Genomic DNA, 20,984 nt, shown 5'->3' with positions numbered 1-20,984 from the left:
CCGCCCCCCGCCCCGGAACCGCTCCCGCCCCGCGCTCACTTCCGCTGGGGCCGGTGGCGGCGGGGCCGGGACCGGGACCGGGACGGGGCAGGTGCGGGGGGGCCGGGACGGGCCGGGACCGGGGCTGATCGGGGCCGGGGGCGAGCTGCGGCCCCACGGGGTGCTGGGTCTGGGACCGGAACCGGGTTCGGGATCGGGATTAGGATTGGGATTAGGACCGGGATCCGGATCAGGATCGGGATTGGGATCGGGGCTGGGTCCGGGACTGGGACCGGGACCGGGACCGACTGGGGCCAGTCGGGGCCGGGGGCCAGCTGCAGCCCCCTAGGGTGCAGGGACCGGGACCGGAATTGGGATGGGGATCGGGATCGGGATCGGGATTGGGATTGGGATTAGGACCGGGATCCGGATCAGGATCGGGATTGGGATCAGGGCCGGGGCCGGGACCGGGACCGGGACCGGGACCGGGACCGACTGGGGCAAGTCGGGGCCGGGGGCCAGCTGCGGCCCCCTGTGGTGCAGGGACCGGGACCGGAATTGGGATGGGGATTGGGATCTAGATCGAGACCGGGATTGGGATTGGGATTAGGACCGGGATCCGGATCCGGATCGGGATCGGGGCCGAGACCGGGACCTGGACCGGGACCGACTGGGGCCAGTCGGGGCTGGGGGCCAGCTGTGACCCCCCGGGGTGCTGGGACCGGGATCCAGATCAGGACTGGGATTGGGATTGGGATTAGGACTGGGACAGGGACTGGGATTGGGATTGGGACTGGGACCGACCGGGGCTGGTTGGGGCCAGGGGCGATCTACGGTCCCCCTGGGTGCTGGGACCAGGATTGGGATCCAGATTGGGATCAGGATTGGGATTAGGACTGGGACCGGGATCGGTATTGGGATTGGGACTGGGACCAGGACCGGGACTGACCAGGGCTGACTGGGGCCGGGGGCGAGCTGCAGCCCCCCTGGGCGCTGGGACCGGGATCCGGATCTGGATCTGGATCGGGACAAGGATTGGGATTCGGATCAGGCCCCAGGTGCTTTTAGGGTAAAAAAGCCACAAATCAGTGAAATCCCCCCGCCCTGCAGGAGGCGCGGCGGCACCATGACGGACTCCAAGTACTTCACCACCACCAAGAAAGGTGAGGGGGGGCCCGGGCTGGCCCTGAGGGGTGCCGGGGGGCTCCCAGGGCCCGTCCCCATGCCCGCCCGTCCCGCCCGGCCCCAGGGGAGATCTTCGAGCTGAAGGCCGAGCTCAACAGCGACAAGAAGGAGAAGAAGAAGGAGGCCGTGAAGAAGGTGATCGCCTCCATGACCGTCGGCAAGGACGTCAGGTGCGCGGCCCCGCTGACGGGTTTTGGGGTGGGATTCCCTCGTTTTGGGGCTCTCCGAGGGGGCAGCAGGCGGCTCCCTGCGCTCCCCCGGCCCCATAACGCTGCCTGGGCCTTGGGGGTGCCCCGTGAGGTGCTCCTGGGGTTGGATCAGGCCTTACAGGTCCCCAGCACCAGCCACCATCGTGTCACCCCAAGTCCCTTTGTGTCACCCCAAGTCTGTTCGTGTCACCCCAGCACATCCCTCCGTGCCCCAGCGTGTCCCATCATCTCCCACCATGTCCTTCTATGTCCCATTCCGTCCCTCCGTGCCCCACCACTTCCCCTCGTGTCCCACCACATCCCCTCATGCCCCATGGTGTCCCATCATGTCCCACCACGTCCCCTCATGCCCCATGGTGTCCCATCGTGTCCCACCACGTCCCTCCGTGTCCCACCTCGTCCCTTTATGCCATGCCCCTTAAACGCCTCCCACCCATCCCAATGCACAGCCACCCCCTCGGCCACCCACACTTTTTGGTGGCAGCACGCTCCCAAGACAATGGGGACACCTGCCCCGGTGGGGGGCACCTACGTTGACCCCCCCCGCCCACCCGGGGGCCATTCAGCGCCCGCTGCGCTCCGTGGCGAAGCGGCTTCTGCGTTGCAGCGCTCTGTTCCCGGACGTGGTGAACTGCATGCAGACGGACAACCTGGAGCTGAAGAAGCTGGTCTACCTCTACCTGATGAACTACGCCAAGAGCCAGCCCGACATGGCCATCATGGCCGTCAACACCTTCGTCAAGGTGACGGGAGCGCCGCGTGCCCGCGGGGTGGCCCGGCCGTGCTCGGGGCTCGCCTCGCACCGGCAGAGAGGGCCCCAGTGGTGGGGTCAGGAGCTGAGGAGTGAGGTTCCTCTGGTGGGAAGGTTTGCCAGGGACTTTGGGGTTTGTTGGGTTTTCGGTTTGTTTGTTTTTAAAGAAAAAAAGCGGTTCACCCGTTGGGGTGTGCCCCGGGTCTGGCGGATGTTCTGCGGGGTTTGGGACCTCAGTGTAAGCAGGGGAGACGTAAGCAGTGGAGATGGCTGGGGCACCTCTGGAATGTTTTTGGTGTTAAGGCTTTGGCATGCTCCAGTTTTTGGAATGAGTCCCCTCCCGCGGGAGGCACTCTCGCTTCACCTCCTCTCGCAACCTGAGCACTAAAACCTCGAGGTTTCGGGAACCCGAAGGAGAATTGAGGTCCCGATGGCTGTGGCCACAGGAGCTGGGAGTCTTAACCGTCCCCTCTGTCCCCACAGGACTGCGAGGATCCGAACCCGCTGATCCGGGCGCTGGCCGTGCGGACCATGGGCTGCATCCGCGTGGACAAGATCACGGAGTACCTCTGCGAGCCCCTGCGGAAGTGCCTCAAGGACGAGGACCCCTACGTGCGCAAGACGGCGGCCGTCTGCGTGGCCAAGCTCCACGACATCAACGCCCAGCTGGTGGAGGACCAGGGCTTCCTGGACACCCTCAAGGACCTCATCTCGGACTCCAACCCCATGGTGATTAGGGTTTGCCTTCCCCGGCCGGGTGGCGGCGGGTGTCCTCCCTCTTTCCTTCGTCTCCACACCCTCGCTCCCGTGCTCCCCTTCGTGTCTTCGCGCTTTTTGGTGCTTGGCAGGCCGCTTCCAGGGACAGCAGTCCTTGGGGCTGTGTTCTGTGTTGTGTGGCTGTCTCCTGGCCGCTGCTAGCCGTGGGGCTGCGTTAATCCCTGTGCGATTAGCTCCTGTCCCCTGGGGGATCGGGGCGGGTAGCAGTGGGGAGCTGCTGGCCGGGGATGCCGCGGTGCTGCATGTCTGCTTCCCATGGCTGCTGTCAGCTCAGACCCGCTGCAGCTGCGGGGAGGGACGGGAGGAATCAGGGCTTTGGGGTTTGCCCACACAACTCGCCGAGCAGCGGTGGGGAGCGGGGAGCAGCCCGGCCCCCCGGGAGAGCCGCGGTGTGGGCGGCGGGGCCGCGCTGCTGCTGACGGCCCGTCTGCGCTCCAGCTGGCGGGGGGAGGCTGGCGCCCAGATGTGGGAGCGGGGGGCCCACGCTGAGGATGCAGCTCATCCTCCTGCACCAGCTTCCCCCTGGGCCGTTAAACACGGCTCTTGTCCCATTGCGCGTCCCGTCCCCTCCGCAGGTGGTGGCCAACGCGGTGGCGGCGCTGTCAGAGATCGCGGAGTCGCACCCGAGCAGTAACCTGCTGGACCTCAACCCCCAGTCCATCAACAAGCTGCTCACGGCCCTGAATGAGTGCACCGAGTGGGGCCAGATCTTCATCCTGGACTGCCTGGCCAACTACATGCCCAAGGACGACCGGGAGGCCCAGAGGTGAGGGAGGTTGGGGGCGGCAGGGCGGAGGCAGGACGGGGCTGGCGCTGCCTGTTCCCCTCCCCTCTCCCTCTCTTCTCCCTCTCCTCTCCTTTCCCTCTCCTGCTGCAGGCGAGGAGCAGCCCACGTCTGCTCGGCGCCGTGTCTGGGGACCCCGCGGTCCCTTAGGGAGTGCTGTCACCACGGTGGCACGGGGAGTGGGCTTCTCCAGCCACTTCAAAACACGGTCTCACCGTGCAGTGAGGGAGAAGGGGCTGGGCACTAGGGAGCTCCCCCTGCCACGGGGAAATAACCATCATCGGGAGCGTTTAAGAGCCAGCTGCTCGGCTTTTATGGGGATCTTCAGTGGTGGCCGCCTGCTGTGCTGCAAACTGCCGACGTTCCTTGGAGTTCTAAGTGGGATGCTGGGCTCTGACTGCCTCTTTCCCCCTTTTTTTTTTTCTTTTCCAGCATCTGCGAGCGGGTGACGCCCCGGCTGTCCCACGCCAACTCGGCGGTGGTGCTGTCGGCGGTGAAGGTGCTGATGAAGTTCATGGAGATGCTCTCCAAGGACCTGGACTACTACGGCACGCTGCTGAAGAAGCTGGCCCCGCCGCTGGTCACCCTGCTCTCCGCGGAGCCCGAGCTGCAGTACGTGGCTCTCCGCAACATCAACCTCATCGTGCAGAAGAGGTGCGTGTCCTCCTGCCCACGGGCGCTGCTTCCCCGTGCTCCAGCCCTCCCGAGGGCCGTGGTGGCATCCAGCCTTTGGCGACACGACCCAGCGCAGGGGTTTTCTCCTTCCAATCGTTGAAATCCAAGGGCTGGGCGCAGGGCGTCAGGAGAGGCAGTGGGCAGGGAGTTAAGCTGGGAAGTCCACAGAGGGTTTATTTCAGTTTATTTTTTTATTTTGGGGAGGGAAGGATGGAAAGGCGAAAAGCTGAGGCGTTGGTTCAGTCGTTTTAGTCTGGTGAGGAATTTTTGTGACTTGTTTCTACCTGGTCGTCCTTATCAAACAAGCGAGTCCTGAAAGTCCCCTTGTCCCTTGGCCCATCTCACGTTGCTGGAGGGCAGGAGGTGGCCGAGGCCCCGTGATCGTGCTCAGGGCGGCAGCGGCCAGCTGGAGAGCTGCGGTCAGATGACCCATCGCCCTGCCGGCATCGCCGCTGTGGCCTATTAAAACTAGCAGCAGCTCCTGGGGGAGGTGGAAAGCAATTAGCGCCCCTGCGAGGGGGCGTGCGGGAAGCAGCTTGGCTCCTCGGGGACCTGGCATCCCCCTTCCCCGCCTTCGAGGCTGTTGTGGTGAGGAAGGTCCAGTTTGGCCCTGGGCTCTGGGCTGGCGTCCCTGCTCCCCCAGGGTGTCCCACCCGACCTCGCCGAGGCCAGCGTCCCCTGTTGCATTGCAGCTGGTCTTGGTTTGCGGCAAGGTTGGGCATGTGTCCGCAAAGGGGAACCAAGGGCAAGAGTTGTCAGGGGAAAATCGTGGCATCTTGAACCCCTGGGCGTTGAGCAGCCCCAAAACCTTGTGCTTATGGCCGGGCAGCCTCACCCTCCTGGCCTGGAGCCCTGGCAGCTCCCAGCTCCGCTCACCTCAGCCAGATTCCTTAATCACTGCCTCTCCTTGCCCCCCAGGCCCGAAATCCTGAAGCACGAGATGAAGGTGTTCTTCGTCAAGTACAACGACCCCATCTACGTCAAGCTGGAGAAGCTGGACATCATGATCCGCCTGGCTTCCCAGGCCAACATCGCGCAGGTCGGGCTCCGGGCGGGCACGAGGGGCTTGGCCGTCCCCGTTAACGCTTCCCCCTGCCTGTCCCATGCTCCGGTGCCGCCGGGGCCGCGGCTGCCCCGTTAAATTCCTGATCCGGCCGTGGCTTGGCAGCCAGCTGGGATTTGGGGCATTGCGTCGGGGGGATCTGTGGGTTGGGGGCTTTCCCGGCCGCGCCGCGCTCAGCGCCTCGTCCCCCCGGCAGGTGCTGGCCGAGCTGAAGGAGTACGCCACGGAGGTGGACGTGGACTTCGTCAGGAAGGCGGTGCGAGCCATCGGCCGCTGCGCCATCAAGGTGGAGGTGAGGCCGGTGCGGAAGGGGACACGTGCACCTCGGCACGCCGTCCTTTGTGTCACCTTGTGTCCTGCTGCCAGCTGTGGCCGGGCAAGCATCCTGCTCCAGCCCGTGCTGGGCGAGCTGAAGGCCTTGCATCCCAAAGAGGATCCCCGAGGAGCTTTGGTGGGGCTTGGGGGCGGCTCAGAGCAGTTCCGTGGGGCACAAGGAGTGCGTCACATCCCCTCGCTGCCTGCAGCTGGTTTAGGATTTGGGGCACAGGAAGGGGAGAGAGCACCTGTGTGTGTCCCCCTTCTGCTCCGCGTTGGGTTTTGGGGGCACGGAGGGGTGTGACGAGGGTGTGAGGGCATCGCTGACCGAACCCCCCCGGCAGCAATCGGCGGAGCGCTGCGTCAGCACCCTGCTGGACCTCATCCAGACCAAGGTCAACTACGTGGTGCAGGAGGCCATCGTCGTCATCAAGGACATCTTCCGCAAGTACCCCAACAAGTGCGTGGGGCGAGGGGCGGGACGGAGCTCCCCCCCGGCTCCTAACGTGGTGCTCCCAGCGCGGTGATAACCAGTAAGCCAGCAGTCTGCACGAGTAGCCAGCGGTTCGGAGAGAGGGTGGGGACCAGACAGACGGGGCTGAGAAGTGAATTCTCCGAAGGGGTGGCGTGGGCAGTGTCCCAAAGTCTTCCTTCAGGAAAACAGGAACTTTTTGGGAACAGCAGGAACAGTCCTGCTGCTGGTGACGGGGCAACATGAGGGAGCGGAGCCGGGGATTTGGGGTGACCCGTCCCTGCCCCGGCAGGTACGAGAGCGTCATCGCTACCCTGTGCGAGAACCTCGACTCCCTGGACGAGCCCGAGGCGCGGGCTGCCATGATCTGGATCGTGGGCGAGTACGCCGAGCGCATCGACAACGCCGACGAGCTGCTGGAGAGCTTCCTGGAGGGCTTCCACGACGAGAGCACCCAGGTGTGGCGGGGCTGGGGGGCGCAGCTGGCGGCCACGCGAGTGTCACGGGGCCCTGGAGGTGTCCTCGCAGCGCCTCGTGTGGCGCTGGGTGTGGGGCACCCTCTGTGAAGTGCCACCCGGGCACCTTCCCCTCTTCGAGGCTGGAAGGGACCCGCTGGTCACCTCGTGCCAGCGCAGAATCTGCCCTTTGGAGCTGAAGAAGCGGCGGGTTGGTTTGGGGGGGCTGCTTGCGCCTGCCCCTTCAGCTGGGGCAGGTGATTTTTCGGGGGAAATTTTGGAGGGGGGTCACCCATGGAAATTTCCTCCGACCCGTTGTGCAAGATCGCGTCCCAGCGGCGTGTGCGGGGACAGCTCACGTGTTCTTGCTCTGTCTGCCCGCAGGTCCAGCTGCAGCTGCTGACGGCCATCGTGAAGCTCTTCCTGAAGAAGCCCACCGAGACCCAGGAGCTGGTGCAGCAGGTGCTGAGCCTGGCCACGCAGGTGGGTACCAGCTCCTGCAGGGGGCCAAGCTTCCCCCGCCCCGTGTTTCGGCACTGACCCCCTGCTTCCCGAAGGACTCCGACAACCCCGACCTGCGGGACCGCGGCTACATCTACTGGCGCCTGCTCTCCACCGACCCCGTGGCCGCCAAGGAGGTTGTGCTGGCCGAGAAGCCGCTCATCTCCGAGGAGACCGACCTGATCGAGCCCACGCTGCTGGACGAGCTCATCTGCTACATCGGGACGCTGGCCTCCGTCTACCACAAGCCGCCCAGCGCCTTCGTGGAGGGGAGCAGAGGGGTCGTGCACAAGAGCTTGCCCCCGCGAACGGGCTCGTGAGTGTCCCCTCCTCGCTGCCAGCTGTCCCCACCACCCACGGGGATGTCCGGAGCTGGGTGTGTGTGATGGGGATGGACGCGGGGCTGGGCTGGCTGTCCTGGTGTGGTCACAGCGTGGCTGGGTGAGCTGGGTGTCCTCAAGGGGGGGCTCCCTGTAGGAGCATCCCCAAGCAGGAGCAGTATGGACTCCATGCTGTCCTCCTAAGCCTGGAGATCGGAGGTTTAGGTGGAAGGTGGATCTCAAGGATGGCGTTGGGAGCCCTGTCGGATGGGACATCTTGCTACAAAGCCCAGCTGGGTGGCTCTCAGCCGCGGGGGCTCCAGCAGGCTCAGGCAGAGCCCTTCAGCATCTCATGCCTCTCCCTTGTCCTTCCCTGCAGGAGCGAGAGCGCCGAGAGCCCCGAGGCAGCCCCCTCGGCCGGGCAGGCGGCGGAGCAGCCGGCCGTCATCCCCGCGCAGGGCGACCTGCTGGGCGACCTCCTCAACCTGGACCTGGGCCCCCCGGTCAGCGGGCCCCCCCTCGCCGCCTCCTCCGTGCAGATGGGTGCCGTGGACCTCCTGGGAGGGGGCCTGGATAGCCTGGTGGGTCGCCGCGCCGCGTGCTCCTGCCCTGGGGTTGGATGTTGGGGCTCCTGGGGGTGGGATTGTCTTCTCCACCTGGAGACGTCTGGGCTAGCCCGTTCCTTCTCCGGCTCATGATGAGGGGTGCTAATTAACCTCATCCCATCAGGCAGCTGGAGCAGGGCTCCTCGGTGCCTGCACCCGAGCAGCTCTGTGACGTGGGGACGTGCCCTGCGCGCCCCAGAGCCACGAGGAGAAGATGCCGGGGCAGGACTAACCTCTGTTCCCTCCTCCCTATCTCCTGTCTCTCTTTTTTTTTGGTCTCTCCTCTCCTGGCTTCTCTCTGCATGCGCCTGGCTCTCCTCTCCGCCTTGCCTGCTTCTGCTTGGAGATGGGGGACGAGTCGGAAGGGGTATGCAGCGGCCCTTTTCTTAGCCCTCTAGCCCCCTGCCCACCTCCGCAGCCCCCTGCCCCGAGGGCTGGGTGCGGAGCTGCCCCCGCCGTGTCCTCGGGACCCCTCTGGGGACAGCCAGCCCCCGAAGCGCTCAGCCTTCGTCCCTCCGGCTCTCGGCGTGCCTGGGGAGCCCTAGCGACCCCGAGCCCTCGCTCACTCACGCCAAAGCTTTTGGGAAGTGCCCGTGATGGGGTGTCCCGTGGGGCCCCTCGGCACCGACAGCGCTCTCTTGTCTCTTGCAGCTGCGCAGCGATGTGGGAGGCAGCCCCGCTGTGAGTGCCCTCGCGCCCCTTGCACCTTCCTCTTCCTCCTCCTCTTTTTTTCCTCCTCCTCCTCCTCACCGCCGTGTCCCCTGACCCGCTCCCTTGTCCCCCGCAGATGGGTGGCAGCGGTGGCTTCGCGGCGCCCGGCCCCGCGGTGCCGGCCAGCATGGGAGCGCCGCTCGGCAGCGGCCTCGGGGACCTCTTCGACCTCACCGGGGGCGTGGGGACCCTGTCGGGGTCCTACGTGGCGCCCAAATCGGTGAGTGGGGCGGCGGGGTCCGGCTGCCCCGGGCTGGGTTTGGTCACCGAAGCGTTTATTTTGGGGGTAAAACCACGTGGATTTTGTGTCTGGACCCAGGTGTGGCTCCCCGCCATGAAGGCCAAGGGGCTGGAGATCTCCGGCACGTTCAGCCGCCAGGTGGGCTCCATCTCCATGGACCTGGTGCTGACCAACAAGGCCCTGCAGGTCATGTCCGACTTCGCCATCCAGTTCAACCGCAACAGGTGGGGCGCCCCCGGGGCCGCGCTGCCAGGGGCTGGTGGCGGTGGCAGCCGCCGGGGAACGGCCTCGCGTGATGATCCTTCCCTCCCTGATGGCGCCGATGTGATGGTCGCCAAGGCGAAGCCTCTGAGAAGTTGTCTGAGGAGGCTGCTCTCCGGGGCACGACCGCCTCGCTGGGCGCGGGGCGTCCTCGTTGGTTCTCCTGGGGAGCCGATGCTTTGTCCTCACCGAGAGGAGCACCACCGAGGGGTGCTCGTAGTGGGGGAGCACCAAAAATCAGCGGAAATCTGGAGGAGAAGGGTGCCAGGCTGGGGGGGCTGCCTCCGATTGCCCCAGGATGGGCAGGGCGGGAATGGGTTGGGCTCTTGGAGGGGATCAGGGTGCAGGGAGGTGAGCTGGGGAGGTCCCAGAGCCGGCAGTGGGACCCCCTGCCCTAACCCCCCCTCGCCCCGTGTCCCCCCTCCCAGCTTCGGCCTGGCCCCGGCCGCCCCCCTGCAGGTCCACGCGCCGCTCGCCCCCAACCAGTCGGTGGAGATCTCCCTGCCGCTCAACACGGTCGGCTCCGTCATGAAGATGGATCCCCTGAACAACCTGCAGGTGGGGGCACCCCCCGACCCCCCCGGGAGCTCCCTTTGGCGCCCGGGCACCTGCTGACGTCCCGCTGTCCTTCCTTCCCAGGTTGCGGTGAAGAACAACATCGATGTCTTCTACTTCAGCACCCTCTACCCTCTGCACATCCTCTTCGTGGAGGACGGGAAGATGGGTGAGTCGCAGCACGGGTGCCACCCCCTCTCCTCAAATCCTCCCGGCCGTGTTCCCAGCCCTGGGGATGGAGCTGGGAGCTCCGGGCAGCCGGAATCCCACGGGAATCCCGCGGTGTGACCAGGCCCCAGGTGGCCCCAGGTGGCCTTGGGCCACCACCTCTCATTCCTGAGCCTCTTCCCCGAGGCAGCCGAGCTGGCCGACCCCGAAGCAGCGAGCAGCTGGGCGAGGCTGGTCGCGGGGGGCTGCCGGAGGGGCGGCAGGGTGCTCCCGCCGGCCCTGGGGGGCAGCACAGCGTGGCCCCGTGCTGCGCCGGGGCCGGGGGCTGGAGGAGGAGCCGGCTCCTCCGGCGGCACCACCGCCCGGTTGTGTCGTGGCTGCAGAGCGGCAGATGTTCCTGGCCACCTGGAAGGACATCCCCAACGAGAACGAAGCCCAGTTCCAGATCAAGGACTGTTCCCTCAGCGCAGGTGGGTCCAAACCCTTCCCAGGGGCTCTCAGCCTCGTCCTTGGGGCTGGACTCGGTGCTCAGCTCACCCCAGCTGGGCTGGGGAAAGGGGGGGGCTCCCCTTTCCCCTGCCCTATGGCCACGGAGGTGGTCACAGCAGCCTGGGGCCTGGTGGCCTCCAGCGGAGATGTTCGGTGCCCCAGGAGGGGCATTGCTGTGTTAAATGGGGCTGGCGGTGCTGGGGCTGGGAGCGGGGCCGGCTCCAGCTGGTGCTGAGCTCTTCTCTGCCCCCCCCCCCCCCCAGACGCCGTCAGCAGCAAGCTCCAAGGCAGCAACATCTTCACCATCGCCAAGAGGAACGTGGAGGGCCAGGACATGCTCTACCAGTCCCTGAAGCTCACCAACGGCATCTGGGTGCTGGCGGAGCTCCGCATCCAGCCCAGCAACCCCACCTTCACGGTACGGCCCCTGCCCCTCGCCGTCCCCGTGCCCCTCGCGTGCCCGGGGGGGGGACGCAGGGTCCCTGTGGGGTCGCCCTTGCAGCAGCGGGGAGGCAGCAGAGGGGGAGCAGAGAGGTCCCAGCCCCCCGAAGTCCCTTGGCTAAGCCGCGGCGCTCGATGCAGCCCCCTGTCCCTGTCCCCATCCTCGCTGACTTTTTGGGGCGCTGGGGGTGAGCGGCGGTGCTGACTCCCCTCTCTGTGTCTCCGTCGCTGCGCGCCCGCTGCCGCCCGCCCCGCGCTTGCAGGATTTGGAGGTCAGCACAACGGGTCCTACCCTGCCTCGGGGCTGTGCCTGCCGCCTGCTCCCTCCCTTCCCCAGCCCTGGAGGGGTGGGGGGCTCGGGGCCGGGCCCAGCACCCCGGGGGGGCACCGCTGGGGGGGCCGCTTTGCATGGGGAGAGCCGCAGGGCCCCCTCCTGCACACGCGTGCTGCGCTCCAGGGGCGCCTCCAGCTCGAGCGCAGGCGATGCCTCGGGGGGAGAGCCCCGCGAGGACGCCCCCCTGCATGTGAACGTGGCCGTGGGGGGCGGCTGGGGGGGCTCGGTGCCATCCGTTGGCCCCTGGGGGCTGTCCCCAGGCCCCGGGGTGCAGGCTGAGCTCCCGGCACCCCGTAAGCGCCCCCCCCCTTTCCCCCCCCCAGCTCTCCCTGAAATGCCGAGCGCCCGAGGTCTCCCAGCACGTGTACCAGGCCTACGACACCATCCTGAAGAACTGACGGGGGGGCCGCGGCCCCCTGCATGTTCCCTCTCCTTCCAGCCCCAGCACGGAGCCGCCGCTTCTCTGGGTCCCCCCCGGGGCTGCCGACGGATCCGTGCCCCCCCCCCCCCGGCTGGCTCTGAGGCTGGGGGGGCCCAGAGGGGGGGGATTGCCTTGGAGAGGGTCCCCCCCGCGCCACCACGGGGGATGCTTCTACTGCCCCAATGGGCTCAAGGCATCAAATTGAAATTTTGGAGTGCTGTTTAAAAAAGAAAACAAACAAAAAAAGGGCTTCTTCCTCCCTGCAGGGCTCCCTGGCTTCGCAGGGGGGGGCCCAGCACGGACTCGGCCCCAGGCCCCCAGCTGGGGGCTGCGGCTCCCTCCCCTCCCCACCGTCCCCCCCCCCCGGCCCTGGGGACACAGAAGCCGTGTCCCCTTCCCCAGCGGTGGCACGAATGGCTCCCCCCCCCCCCAAATAAAGCCATCGATCCCCCGTCGATAGAAGCGTGCGGTGCAGGCCTTCAGCTCCCCGCAGGAACCACCTAATATATAGATATATAAAATACGTAACGCGCAGCCTGTGTCCCCTCCGTGCCGTAAGGTGACATCTGCCCCACGCAGCCCCCCCCCCCGGGGGGGGCTCGGGGTGCTGCGAGCTTCCTCGGCGCAGTGCCCTGCCCTCACCGTGCCCCAGGTACCGGCACCCTGGGGTGGGCGCGCGGCGGGGACGTGCTTTTTGGGGGGGGCAAAGGCAAAGGGGGGGGGTCCACGACTCTGCCACCCCCCCGGACAGACGACAGCGGAGGCGTTGGGCTCAGCTCGGTTCGGGCTTTACTGGCTCTGGGAGCGCGTGGGGGAGCCTTAAATACGCACACATGGGGGGGACCCCCGGGATTGGGGGGGGTCAGGGTGGTAAGGTGAGCTGCTGGTCCCCGGGTGGTGTCCGTGGGGGGAGAGGAGAAGGAGGAGGAAGGGAAGAAGGGCAGGGAAAGGAAAAGAGGAGGAGGAAAAGGGAGAAGGGGCAGGAAGAGAAGAGCAAGGAAAGGAGGGGAAGGGCAAGAAGAGGAAGGGAAAGGAGAAAAAGGGCAAGGGAGAAGGAAGAGAAGGAGAGGAAGGGAAAGTAGAAGGAAAAGGACGGAAACGAAGACCAAGGGAAGGAGGAGGAGGACAAGGAGAAGAGGAAGGGAAAGAAGGAGAAAAGGACAAGCGAAGGAGAAGAGCAAAGAAAGGAGGAGCAGGAGGGGAAGAGGAAGGGAAAGGCAAGGAGAAGGAAGACAAGAAAAAGAAGGGCAAGGAAAGGAGGAGGAGGAGAAGAGAAGAAAGGCACGGGGAAGGGGAAGGGCAGTAGAGGTGGGACGAGAAGCCAAGAGGACGAGAGGCGCCGGGCGCCCCCAGCCCTGCTTATGGCCGGCCGGGCGCACCCCCTGCTCCAGCCCCCGCCACGGGGCTGCTCCCGCGGGGACCCTGGGGCCCTCCTGGGGCCCCCACCCTCCGACAGCCCCCGGGTGCCACCGGTGCCACCACCCCGTCCCCGTGGCCACCCCAACCCAGCACCCATCACCTGCCCGGGGACCGTCCCTGTGGCCACCATCGCTGCCCCGGGGGGGTGCCCCCCACCTGCACCCCCCCCCCCCCCCATCAGGGCCAGGCGTCCTCCTCCAGCCCCTCGGCCTCGCGCGGCGCCCAGGGGGGCTCCAGCAGGGAGGAGAGGACGCTCTGCAGGGCCCGCCAGGGCTGGGGGCCGCCGGGGGGCCGCGGCGTGGGGATGCGGGAGGGCTTCTTGCCGGGCTGCGTGTCCAGCCGCGGCTTGGCGCGGGGCCGCGGGGCGGGGGGTGCGGGGCAGGGGACCCCCGGCATCCCCGCGTCCCCCGGCCCCTCGTCGTCCTCCTCCTCCTCCGCCGGCACCCACTCGAGGTCGGACTCGGCGCCGGAGGCCGGCACCAAGCTGCTCTCGTCCGAGGAGCTGGACGGGCGCCCGTGCCCCCCGCTGCCCTCCTGCGGGTGGGGGGCGGCCGGGGGGGGCCCGGCCCCGCCGTGCTTGCCGAAGACGTTGAGGGAGGACGAGGAGGACGAGGAGGAGCAGTAGGCCGAGTCGGCGGCCGCCCCGCCGCCGGGCTCGGGGGTCCCCTGGGTCGGGCGGGCGGCGGGGGGCGAGGGCTCGCCGTCCTCCAGCTCCATCAGCCGCGTGTTAGCCAAAAATTCCTCCTCCAGCCTGCCCAGCAGCTGCTGCTCCTGCCCGGGCTCCAGCCGCAGCGGCGCCCGCAGCCTCCGCACCAGCTCCTCCAGCTCCTCCTGGAAGGCGTCCCCATCGCCGTCCCCGTCCCGGTCCCGGTCCCGGTCCCGTCCCGCTCCCCCGGGCAGCGAGGAGCGCCGGGGGGCCGGGACCCTGGCCGGGGTGCGGGTGCCGCCGTCGGTGCGTGCCCACGAGTGCTGCCCATCGCGCCCGCGGCGGATCAGCAGCACGGCCTCGGCGCCGGGGCGGCCCTGGCTGCGGGCACGCGGCGGCCCCGTGCCCGGCCCGTTGGGGACACGCGGGCGGCCCCGCTCGTCCCCGAGGCCCGCGGGGGGCTTGCGCAGGGGCAGGGGGCTGCGGTCGCCCGAGCGGCTGCGGCCGGGGGGCTGCCGGCGGGGCGAGGGGGCCGCGGGGGCTGCAGGCCGGTGGCCCCGCGGTGGCCCCGCCGAGGACACCGATGACACCGATGAGGAGTCGCTGTCCCCGGAGTGGCGCCGGGCGCGGGCGGGAGCGGGGTCACGGGGCCTGGGAGGGGGGGGGAGAGAGGAAGAGGAGGGTGAGGGGACCGGACCCCCATTGCAGCCCCCATTGTACTCCCATTGCACCCCCGCATTGCATGCCCTTACAGCCTCCATTGCACCCCCCCATTGCACCCCTTGAACCCCCCCCACTGCCCCCCCCATTTCATGCCTTGAACCCCCCAGTACACCCCCATTGCAACCCCTGACCCCCCCACTGCACCCACCCATTACACCCCCATTGCACACCTTGCACCTGCACCCTCTCCGCCCCCCCCCCTTGCACTGTGCAGCCCCATTGCAGCCCTAGTACCCCCCCCCAATTGCACCCCTGCACCCCCATTGTGCCCTGTGCAGCCTCCTTTGCACCCCCATTACACCCCATTACCCCCCCATTACACCCCCATTACATCCCATTACACCCCCATTACATCCCATTGCACCCCATTGCACCCCATTACCCCCCCATTACACCCCATTACACCCCCACTGCACCTCCCCATTACACCCCCCATTGCACCCCCCCCATTGCATCCCATGGCAACCCCATTACACCCCACTGCACCCTATTACTCCCCATTACTCCCCATTGCACCGAACTGCCCCCCCATTAACACCCCCCCTTACCTCCCTTTACCCCCCCATTGCACCCCCTTACCCCCCAGTACCCCCCATTACACCTCCCACTGCACCCTGCCATTACATCCCATGACACCCCCATGACACCCCCACTACACCCCCATTACCCCCATTACAGCCCCATTACCCCCCTATTACATCCCATTGCACCTCCCACTGCACCCTCCATTACCCCCCATTACCCCGCATTACAGCCCCATTACCCCCCTATTACATCCCATTGCACCTCCCACTGCACCCTCCATTACACCCCCATTACCCCCCATTACCCCCCATTACACCCCCATTACCCCCCATTACCCCCCATTGCACCCCCATTACCCCCCCCACCCCCAGCCCCCTCCTGTCAATCTCAGCAGTGGGCGTGGCCCCGCGAAGCCCCGCCCCTCCCGGGCCGCGCGCACCGCGCCTGCGCAGTGAGGCGGGGGGGGGGGGGGCACTGTGGTGCCGCTCGGTCCCCGTGGGGCCCCGCCCCCCCCCCCCCCCCCCCCCCCCCCCGAGCAGCACCCATGGGCGCTGAGCCCTACCTGAGGGCGCCGCCGGGGCTCCTGGACGGGCTGGCGGAGCCGTGCGCGGGGACCCGCGGGGGCAGGACGGCACCGGCCGACGGCTTCGGGATGCCGCTGGGCGGGGGGCAGCCCCCGGCAACGGGGAGCCGCCGGTCCCGGTCCCGGTCCCGGTCCCCGGGGCAGGCGGGCTCGGCACGGCGCGGGGCGCTGGGGCTGGCGGCTGCTTTCTGCGGGGAGAAGGCCGGGGGGCGGGCGGGGGGCAGGCGGTGGGCTGCAAGGGAAAAGGGACGCGGGGGGGGGGGGGGTCAGGGGGTGCTCGCCCCGTCCCACCCGCCCCCAGCCCCTCGCGCAGTGCCGGGACCCGGGGCCTTCTCCGGGGTGAATTGATTTGGCCGAAAGCGGGAACAAACTTTTCTCGTTTTCCCCCGTTTCAGCCGGATCAGAGCCCCGCGCAGGCCGCCCCACGGGGAAACGGCCCCACGGGGGGGTGAGCGGGGGGCTTTGGGGACCGGGGGGGCACTCACAGAGGGAGGCGCAGCGGCACGGGTCGTGCTTGTCCAGGTAATGCTCCAGCGTGTCCCAGCCGCCGCCGACGCGCACCATCACGTGGCTCCTCAGCACCTGGGCAGGGGGCATGCCATCAGCCCGAAAACCCCAAAACCCCCCAAAATGGCATCATGGACCCCCAGGGTGCGGGGGGAGCCCCCACCAGGTCCCCAAAGGGAGGCGGGGGGGGGGGGGGTGTGCAGGGAACGATAAATCCCGTCCTCACCCGGGGCTGGGGGCACTGAGCCCCGGGGCACCAAACCCTGACCCTCCTGGGGTTCCCCCGTGGACGGACCCCCCCCAGCACCGCACAGGATGGGTCCCCAGCCCCCTCCCCCCCAAAACGCAGGCAGGGGAAGCAGCAGGAGGTGGGGTGCGGCGGCTCTTACTCGAACAAAGATCAGCGCGTTGGAGTCTCCCACTTTGTATTTACCCTCTGAGACTTTGACCATGGGGAACTGGGACGGGCACGTGCAGCAGCCCAGGATCTCCCGCACCTGTGGGCAGACAGACGAGACCCCCCCCGGTCAGCCCCCCCACCCCAAAACCTGGCTGCGTGCCCCGGCCACGACCGGGGGCGGGGGGGGAGCCGAGCAGCTCCCATCCCGTGTGCCCCCCGGGCTGGGGGGCACCCACGGGGGCCGCAGCGCCCGCAGAGCCTCCCTGGGAGAGGGGCCCCAGGGACTTCCCACAGCCGGGCACCGAAAACAGCCGTTAAAAAAAAAAAAAGGAGAATTAAAAAAGCCCCAGAATCCTCCCGCGGCTCCCAGGCGTGTCCCCGGGGTGGGTTTTTCCACTCAGGAAGGCTTTAATTCTTGGCACGGATAAAAACAAGCGAGGATGTTGGGGGGCGGCGAGGCTGTGCCCCACGGCGGGGGAGGTCCCCAAAGGGGCTTGTGGACCCCCGCCGTCCCCCGTCCCAGTCCGCCCGCGCCCGTGGGGCCGGGAAGCCGCGGGGCTGACGTCAGGGATTAGGCACCGGTCCACGCCGGGGGACGCGGGGACGCGGCCGCATCCTGCCCTGGCTGGAGGAGTGGCGGGGCACAGGGGCACAGCCTGGGGACACAGGGGGCTCGGGGGGTGGGATTTGGGGACAGGGACCCCCTGGCACACCCCTTTTGTGCCTGGGCTAAGCCCCAGCTGGGGTTTGGCATCAGCACGGGCCCGGCCCGAGGGGTGGGTGCTGCTGGGGAGGGTGCTGCTGCGACGGTGCTCCCAGCACCTGCACCTCTCTGGCTTCGCCAACCCCCCCCGTTTGCTTATTTTTTAGCAATTCCTCTTTTTTATTCTTATTTTTTTGTGCAATTCCTCCTTCCTGCCCATCTTTCTCCTCCAGCCAGGCCAGGATGCGGCCCCCCCCGAGCTCCTCAGCCGTGGGGAAACTGAGGCACGGGAGGAGGCTGCGGGCAGCGGGGAGCCACGGGGCCTGACCCCGAGCCCTGGGGACGTGGGGACGAGCGCTGCCCCCCCTGGGGACCCGTCCCCCGGTGCGGTGGCTGGGCCAGGCCGGATGCAGGCTCCTCCCTGGCTCCATCGCTGCCCATAAAAGCCCATGGCGAGGCATTACGCAGCCCGGAAAAATGCACCCGGGGCTGGCAGCACCCGGCGGGGGGACCGGGGCAGGTGGGGTGCCCGGGGTGGGGGGCAGCAGCACCCCCATGTCCCCCCCCCGCCTCCCTCCCCGAGCTGCGTCAGGCTGCGGGACTTAGGGAGGAATCGGGGTTTCGATTAAAAAACGGCTTTGGGATTAGGGGATGGGGGGGGTCAGGGGAGGGCAGGGCCCCCCGCCCCTCCCCGCCGCGTTAATCCGCCCTGCGCACGGGCCGGATCCTGCGCCCAGCACGGCGCTAATCCCGGCTGAGCCGCCCGCGGTGCCGTGTGCCCCCCCCGGCGCCCCTCCTGATGTCCCCGGGGAGGCCACCGCGGGGTGGCAGCCCCACATCCGTGGGAGGAGGTGGTGGTGGCGGTGACACCCACGTCCTCCCTGCGATTATGGCCTCGGCCCCCGAAATAGCCCTTCCCCGGCGCCGGGAGGGCACGGAGCCCAGCGGGGCGGCCGGGGACCTCCCACGGACCGCAGAGAGCCTGGCTAGGTGGGTAGCGCAGGCACCCCGTGGGCTGGCCAGAGCCTGGTTGGGCACACGGGGAGGACCTCCCACAGAGCACGGAGAGCCTGGTTGGGTGCACGGAGAGGACCTCCCACGGGCCGTACAGCTCCCGTTGGGCGCACGGGGAGGACCTCCCATGGGCTGCTGGGAGCCCGGGCGGGTGGATGGAGAGACCTGCCATGGGTCACAGAGGTCCGGGTTGGGTGGATGGAGAGGCCATCCTACGGGCCATAGAGATCCCCGCTGGGTGGATAGAGAAGACCTCCCATAGGTCATAGAGCTCCCCGTTGGGTGGCTAGACAGGACCTCCCATGGGTCATAGAGCTCCCCATTGGGTGGATGGAGGACCTCCTATGGGCCATAGAGATCCTTCTTGGGTGGATAGAGAGGACCTCCCATAGGTCATAGAGCTCCCCGTTGGGTGGATGGAGAGGCCATCCCATGGGCCATAGAGATCCCATTGGGTAGCTAGACAGGACCTCCCATGGGCCATAGAGATCCCAGTTGGGTGGATAGAGAGGCCATCTTATGGGCCATAGAGCTCCCGTTGGGTAGCTAGACAGGACCCCCCATGTGCCATAGAGCTCCTAGTTGGGTGGATGGAGAGGACCTCGCATGTGCCATAGAGCTCCCGTTGGGGGGATGGAGAGGCCATCCTATGGGCCATACAGCTCTGTTGGGTGGCTAGACAGGACCTCCCATGGGCCACAGAGCTCCCCGTTGGGTGGCTAGAGAGAACCTCCCAAGGCCAGACCTCCCCGCCGGAGGAAGCGGAGGCCCTCGCCCACACGAGGCCGCCCGGCGGCCGCGCTGCTCACCAGCTCGTCCAGGTTCCTCAGGTCGCACAGGGCCAGGCGCTGCGCCCCGCCGGCCGAGGCGAGGGCCTGGGAGCGCGAGGCCCGGCCCTCGTGGTGCACGCCCAGCGCGCCGGAGGCCGTTTGGTCCCGCATCTCCTCCTCGATCTCCTCCTCCATCTGGATCAGCATGGGGGCCAGCATGCCGAACTTGGCGCCCCGCCGGGCCACCTCCAGCAGGCAGAGGACAAAGTTCTTCTCGTTCTTCTTCAGCACCAGGTCGTTGGTCTCGAACATGAGGACGTCCTGGATGCCCAGGTCCTGCCGGCACCACTGGATGAAGTTGGAGACGTTGTCGCGGGCGATGAAGGAGCCGGGCGCCACGTTGCGGGCCTGGAAGACCACCTCACGCCGGGGGACACGCATGCGGGCGGCGGCGGCCGGGTGCCGCCGCTGGAAGTCCCCGGCGCTGCGGTTGACGTTGTTGGCGTGCTGGCAGAGGGCGCAGCCCGTCTCCAGGCTCTCCAGGAAGGTGTCGGCCTGCACGTCCAGCTCGTAGAGGGTGTTGAACCACTCGGCCAGGTCCTCCTTCATGGCGTACAGGTACTCCTCGCTGGAGCGGAACGGGCGGATGCTCTTGGAGGCGGCCGACTGGATGTTGCTCTGGTCGGCCATGGCGAGCTGGGGGGTCAGCGGGTGCCGTTAGGGACTGGGGGGGGGCTCAGACCCTGCACCCCCCGCAGCAGCTCCTTCTGAAGCACAGCCTCCCCCCGCCCGGTGCCCCCTCCCGCCCAGCGTCCCCCCATGGGCAGGGGGATGTCACCGCCGCCTGCGGGACCCCCATCGTGTCCCCTCTGCCCCGCGTCACCCCGCTGTGCTGTGTGCCCCCCCCCCGATGGGGTTGATGTCCCCACTGCCCCCCCCATCCCAAAGCTGCCCAGTCATCGTGGGTGGCACCCACCCGCCCGGCTGCCAGCACCCTGGGTGCCTCCTGGAGGGACCCTTGGGGGGGGGGGGGGCGTCCAGGGAGACCCCCCGAAAAGCAACCCTGTGGGGGTGTAACGTGGAGCTGCGGAGGCTGCACTGGGGGGGGGTGGACATTGGGGGGGGGGTCACAAGAGCCAGTGAGCCCCTGGGGAGAGCCCCCCCACCCCAACCCCTCACCCCGGGGGTCCCTGCTGGGGGGGGGCACTGACACGGGGGTGTCCGGGGGGGGGCAGTGGGGCTGTGCCCGGGGGGAATGGGAGGGTTTTGGGGTGGTGTCTGCCGGGGGGGTGGCTCTGACAGGGGGTGCCCTGGAGGGGTACGGGGGGGGGGTCTTGGGGTGGTGTCTGCTGGAGGGGGGGCGCTGTGCTGGGGGGGGGGAGGTTAACAGGGGGAGGGGCGAGCTCTCAAACTGGGGGTCCATTTTTGGGGGGGGGTCTCACTGCCGGAGCAGGGGGGGTCGGTGGCGGGGGGGGGGGGTCGGGGGAGGGGCAGCACCTGCGCGGCAGATGCCGACCGGGGGATGGGGGGGGGGGCACGGGGACCCGGGCCGGACGCAGCCCCCCCCAGCCCCCCTTCCCCCCCCGGCCCCCCCCCGGCCCGCACTCACCGGCCCCGCGCTCCGCTCCCCCCGCGCCGCTCCCCGCCGCGGGCCGCTGCCGCCGGGCCGGGCCGGGCCGGGCTCTGACCGCCGGGGGGGGGCCCCGCCGCCGCCACCCGGCCCCGCGCCCCCGCCGCCATCCGCCGGCGGCCCCCGGGGCCGAGCGGGGCCCAACCGGGGCCGAACCGGGGCCGAACCGGGGCCGAACCGGGCCGAGCGCCCCCACCGCAGCCCCGCCGCCGCCGCCGCCGCCGCGCCCGGCCGGGAAGTTGGAGCCGGCCCAGAAAGGGCCGGGATGGGAGCGGCGGGGGCGGGGGCACGGCCGGGGGGGGCGGCGGGACCGGGGGGGGCGGCGGGGGGGGCAGGGGGATGGGGACACGGG

The 20,984-nt window shown here is 68.5% G+C and overlaps 2 protein-coding genes across 6 annotated transcripts; one reads left to right on the top strand and one right to left on the bottom strand.

Annotated features, from left to right (window-relative positions):
* Window positions 1–12,245, top strand: AP1B1 (adaptor related protein complex 1 subunit beta 1). Of its 5 annotated transcripts, none has more exons than XM_080558903.1 (23): window positions 1–91; window positions 1,090–1,142; window positions 1,229–1,334; window positions 1,981–2,116; window positions 2,608–2,853; window positions 3,477–3,667; window positions 4,118–4,339; window positions 5,279–5,399; window positions 5,620–5,715; window positions 6,083–6,198; window positions 6,503–6,668; window positions 7,050–7,148; window positions 7,223–7,482; window positions 7,866–8,067; window positions 8,438–8,458; window positions 8,743–8,772; window positions 8,879–9,022; window positions 9,122–9,267; window positions 9,733–9,862; window positions 9,944–10,028; window positions 10,411–10,497; window positions 10,780–10,934; window positions 11,615–12,245. In XM_080558903.1, exons 2-23 carry the CDS (start codon window positions 1,106–1,108, stop codon window positions 11,687–11,689), a joined length of 2,871 nt encoding a protein of 956 aa, XP_080415029.1. In that variant the 5' UTR covers window positions 1–91; window positions 1,090–1,105; the 3' UTR covers window positions 11,690–12,245. The 5 variants fall into 5 exon arrangements, with proteins under 5 accessions (XP_080415029.1, XP_080415031.1, XP_080415032.1 ...); XM_080558904.1 differs by lacking the exon at window positions 1–91 and adding an exon at window positions 109–112 and having other exon boundaries at window positions 1,086–1,142; XM_080558905.1 differs by lacking the exon at window positions 8,438–8,458.
* A 239-nt stretch (window positions 12,246–12,484) lies between these two features.
* Window positions 12,485–20,858, bottom strand: GAS2L1 (growth arrest specific 2 like 1). The gene is made up of 6 exons (XM_080558908.1): window positions 20,612–20,858; window positions 19,042–19,698; window positions 16,505–16,612; window positions 16,094–16,190; window positions 15,588–15,840; window positions 12,485–14,428 (listed from the first exon to the last, which is right to left on the bottom strand). Exons 2-6 carry the CDS (start codon window positions 19,690–19,692, stop codon window positions 13,309–13,311), a joined length of 2,229 nt encoding a protein of 742 aa, XP_080415034.1. The 5' UTR covers window positions 19,693–19,698; window positions 20,612–20,858; the 3' UTR covers window positions 12,485–13,308.
* Window positions 20,859–20,984: the final 126 nt, after the last annotated feature.

Source organism: Anser brachyrhynchus (assembly GCF_964034855.1).
Source record: "Anser brachyrhynchus genome assembly, chromosome: 17".
In the NCBI taxonomy this organism is placed as follows: domain Eukaryota; kingdom Metazoa; phylum Chordata; class Aves; order Anseriformes; family Anatidae; genus Anser; species Anser brachyrhynchus.
The sequence above is the reverse complement of the archived record's forward strand: the minus strand, read 5'-3'. Positions and strand labels throughout refer to the sequence as shown.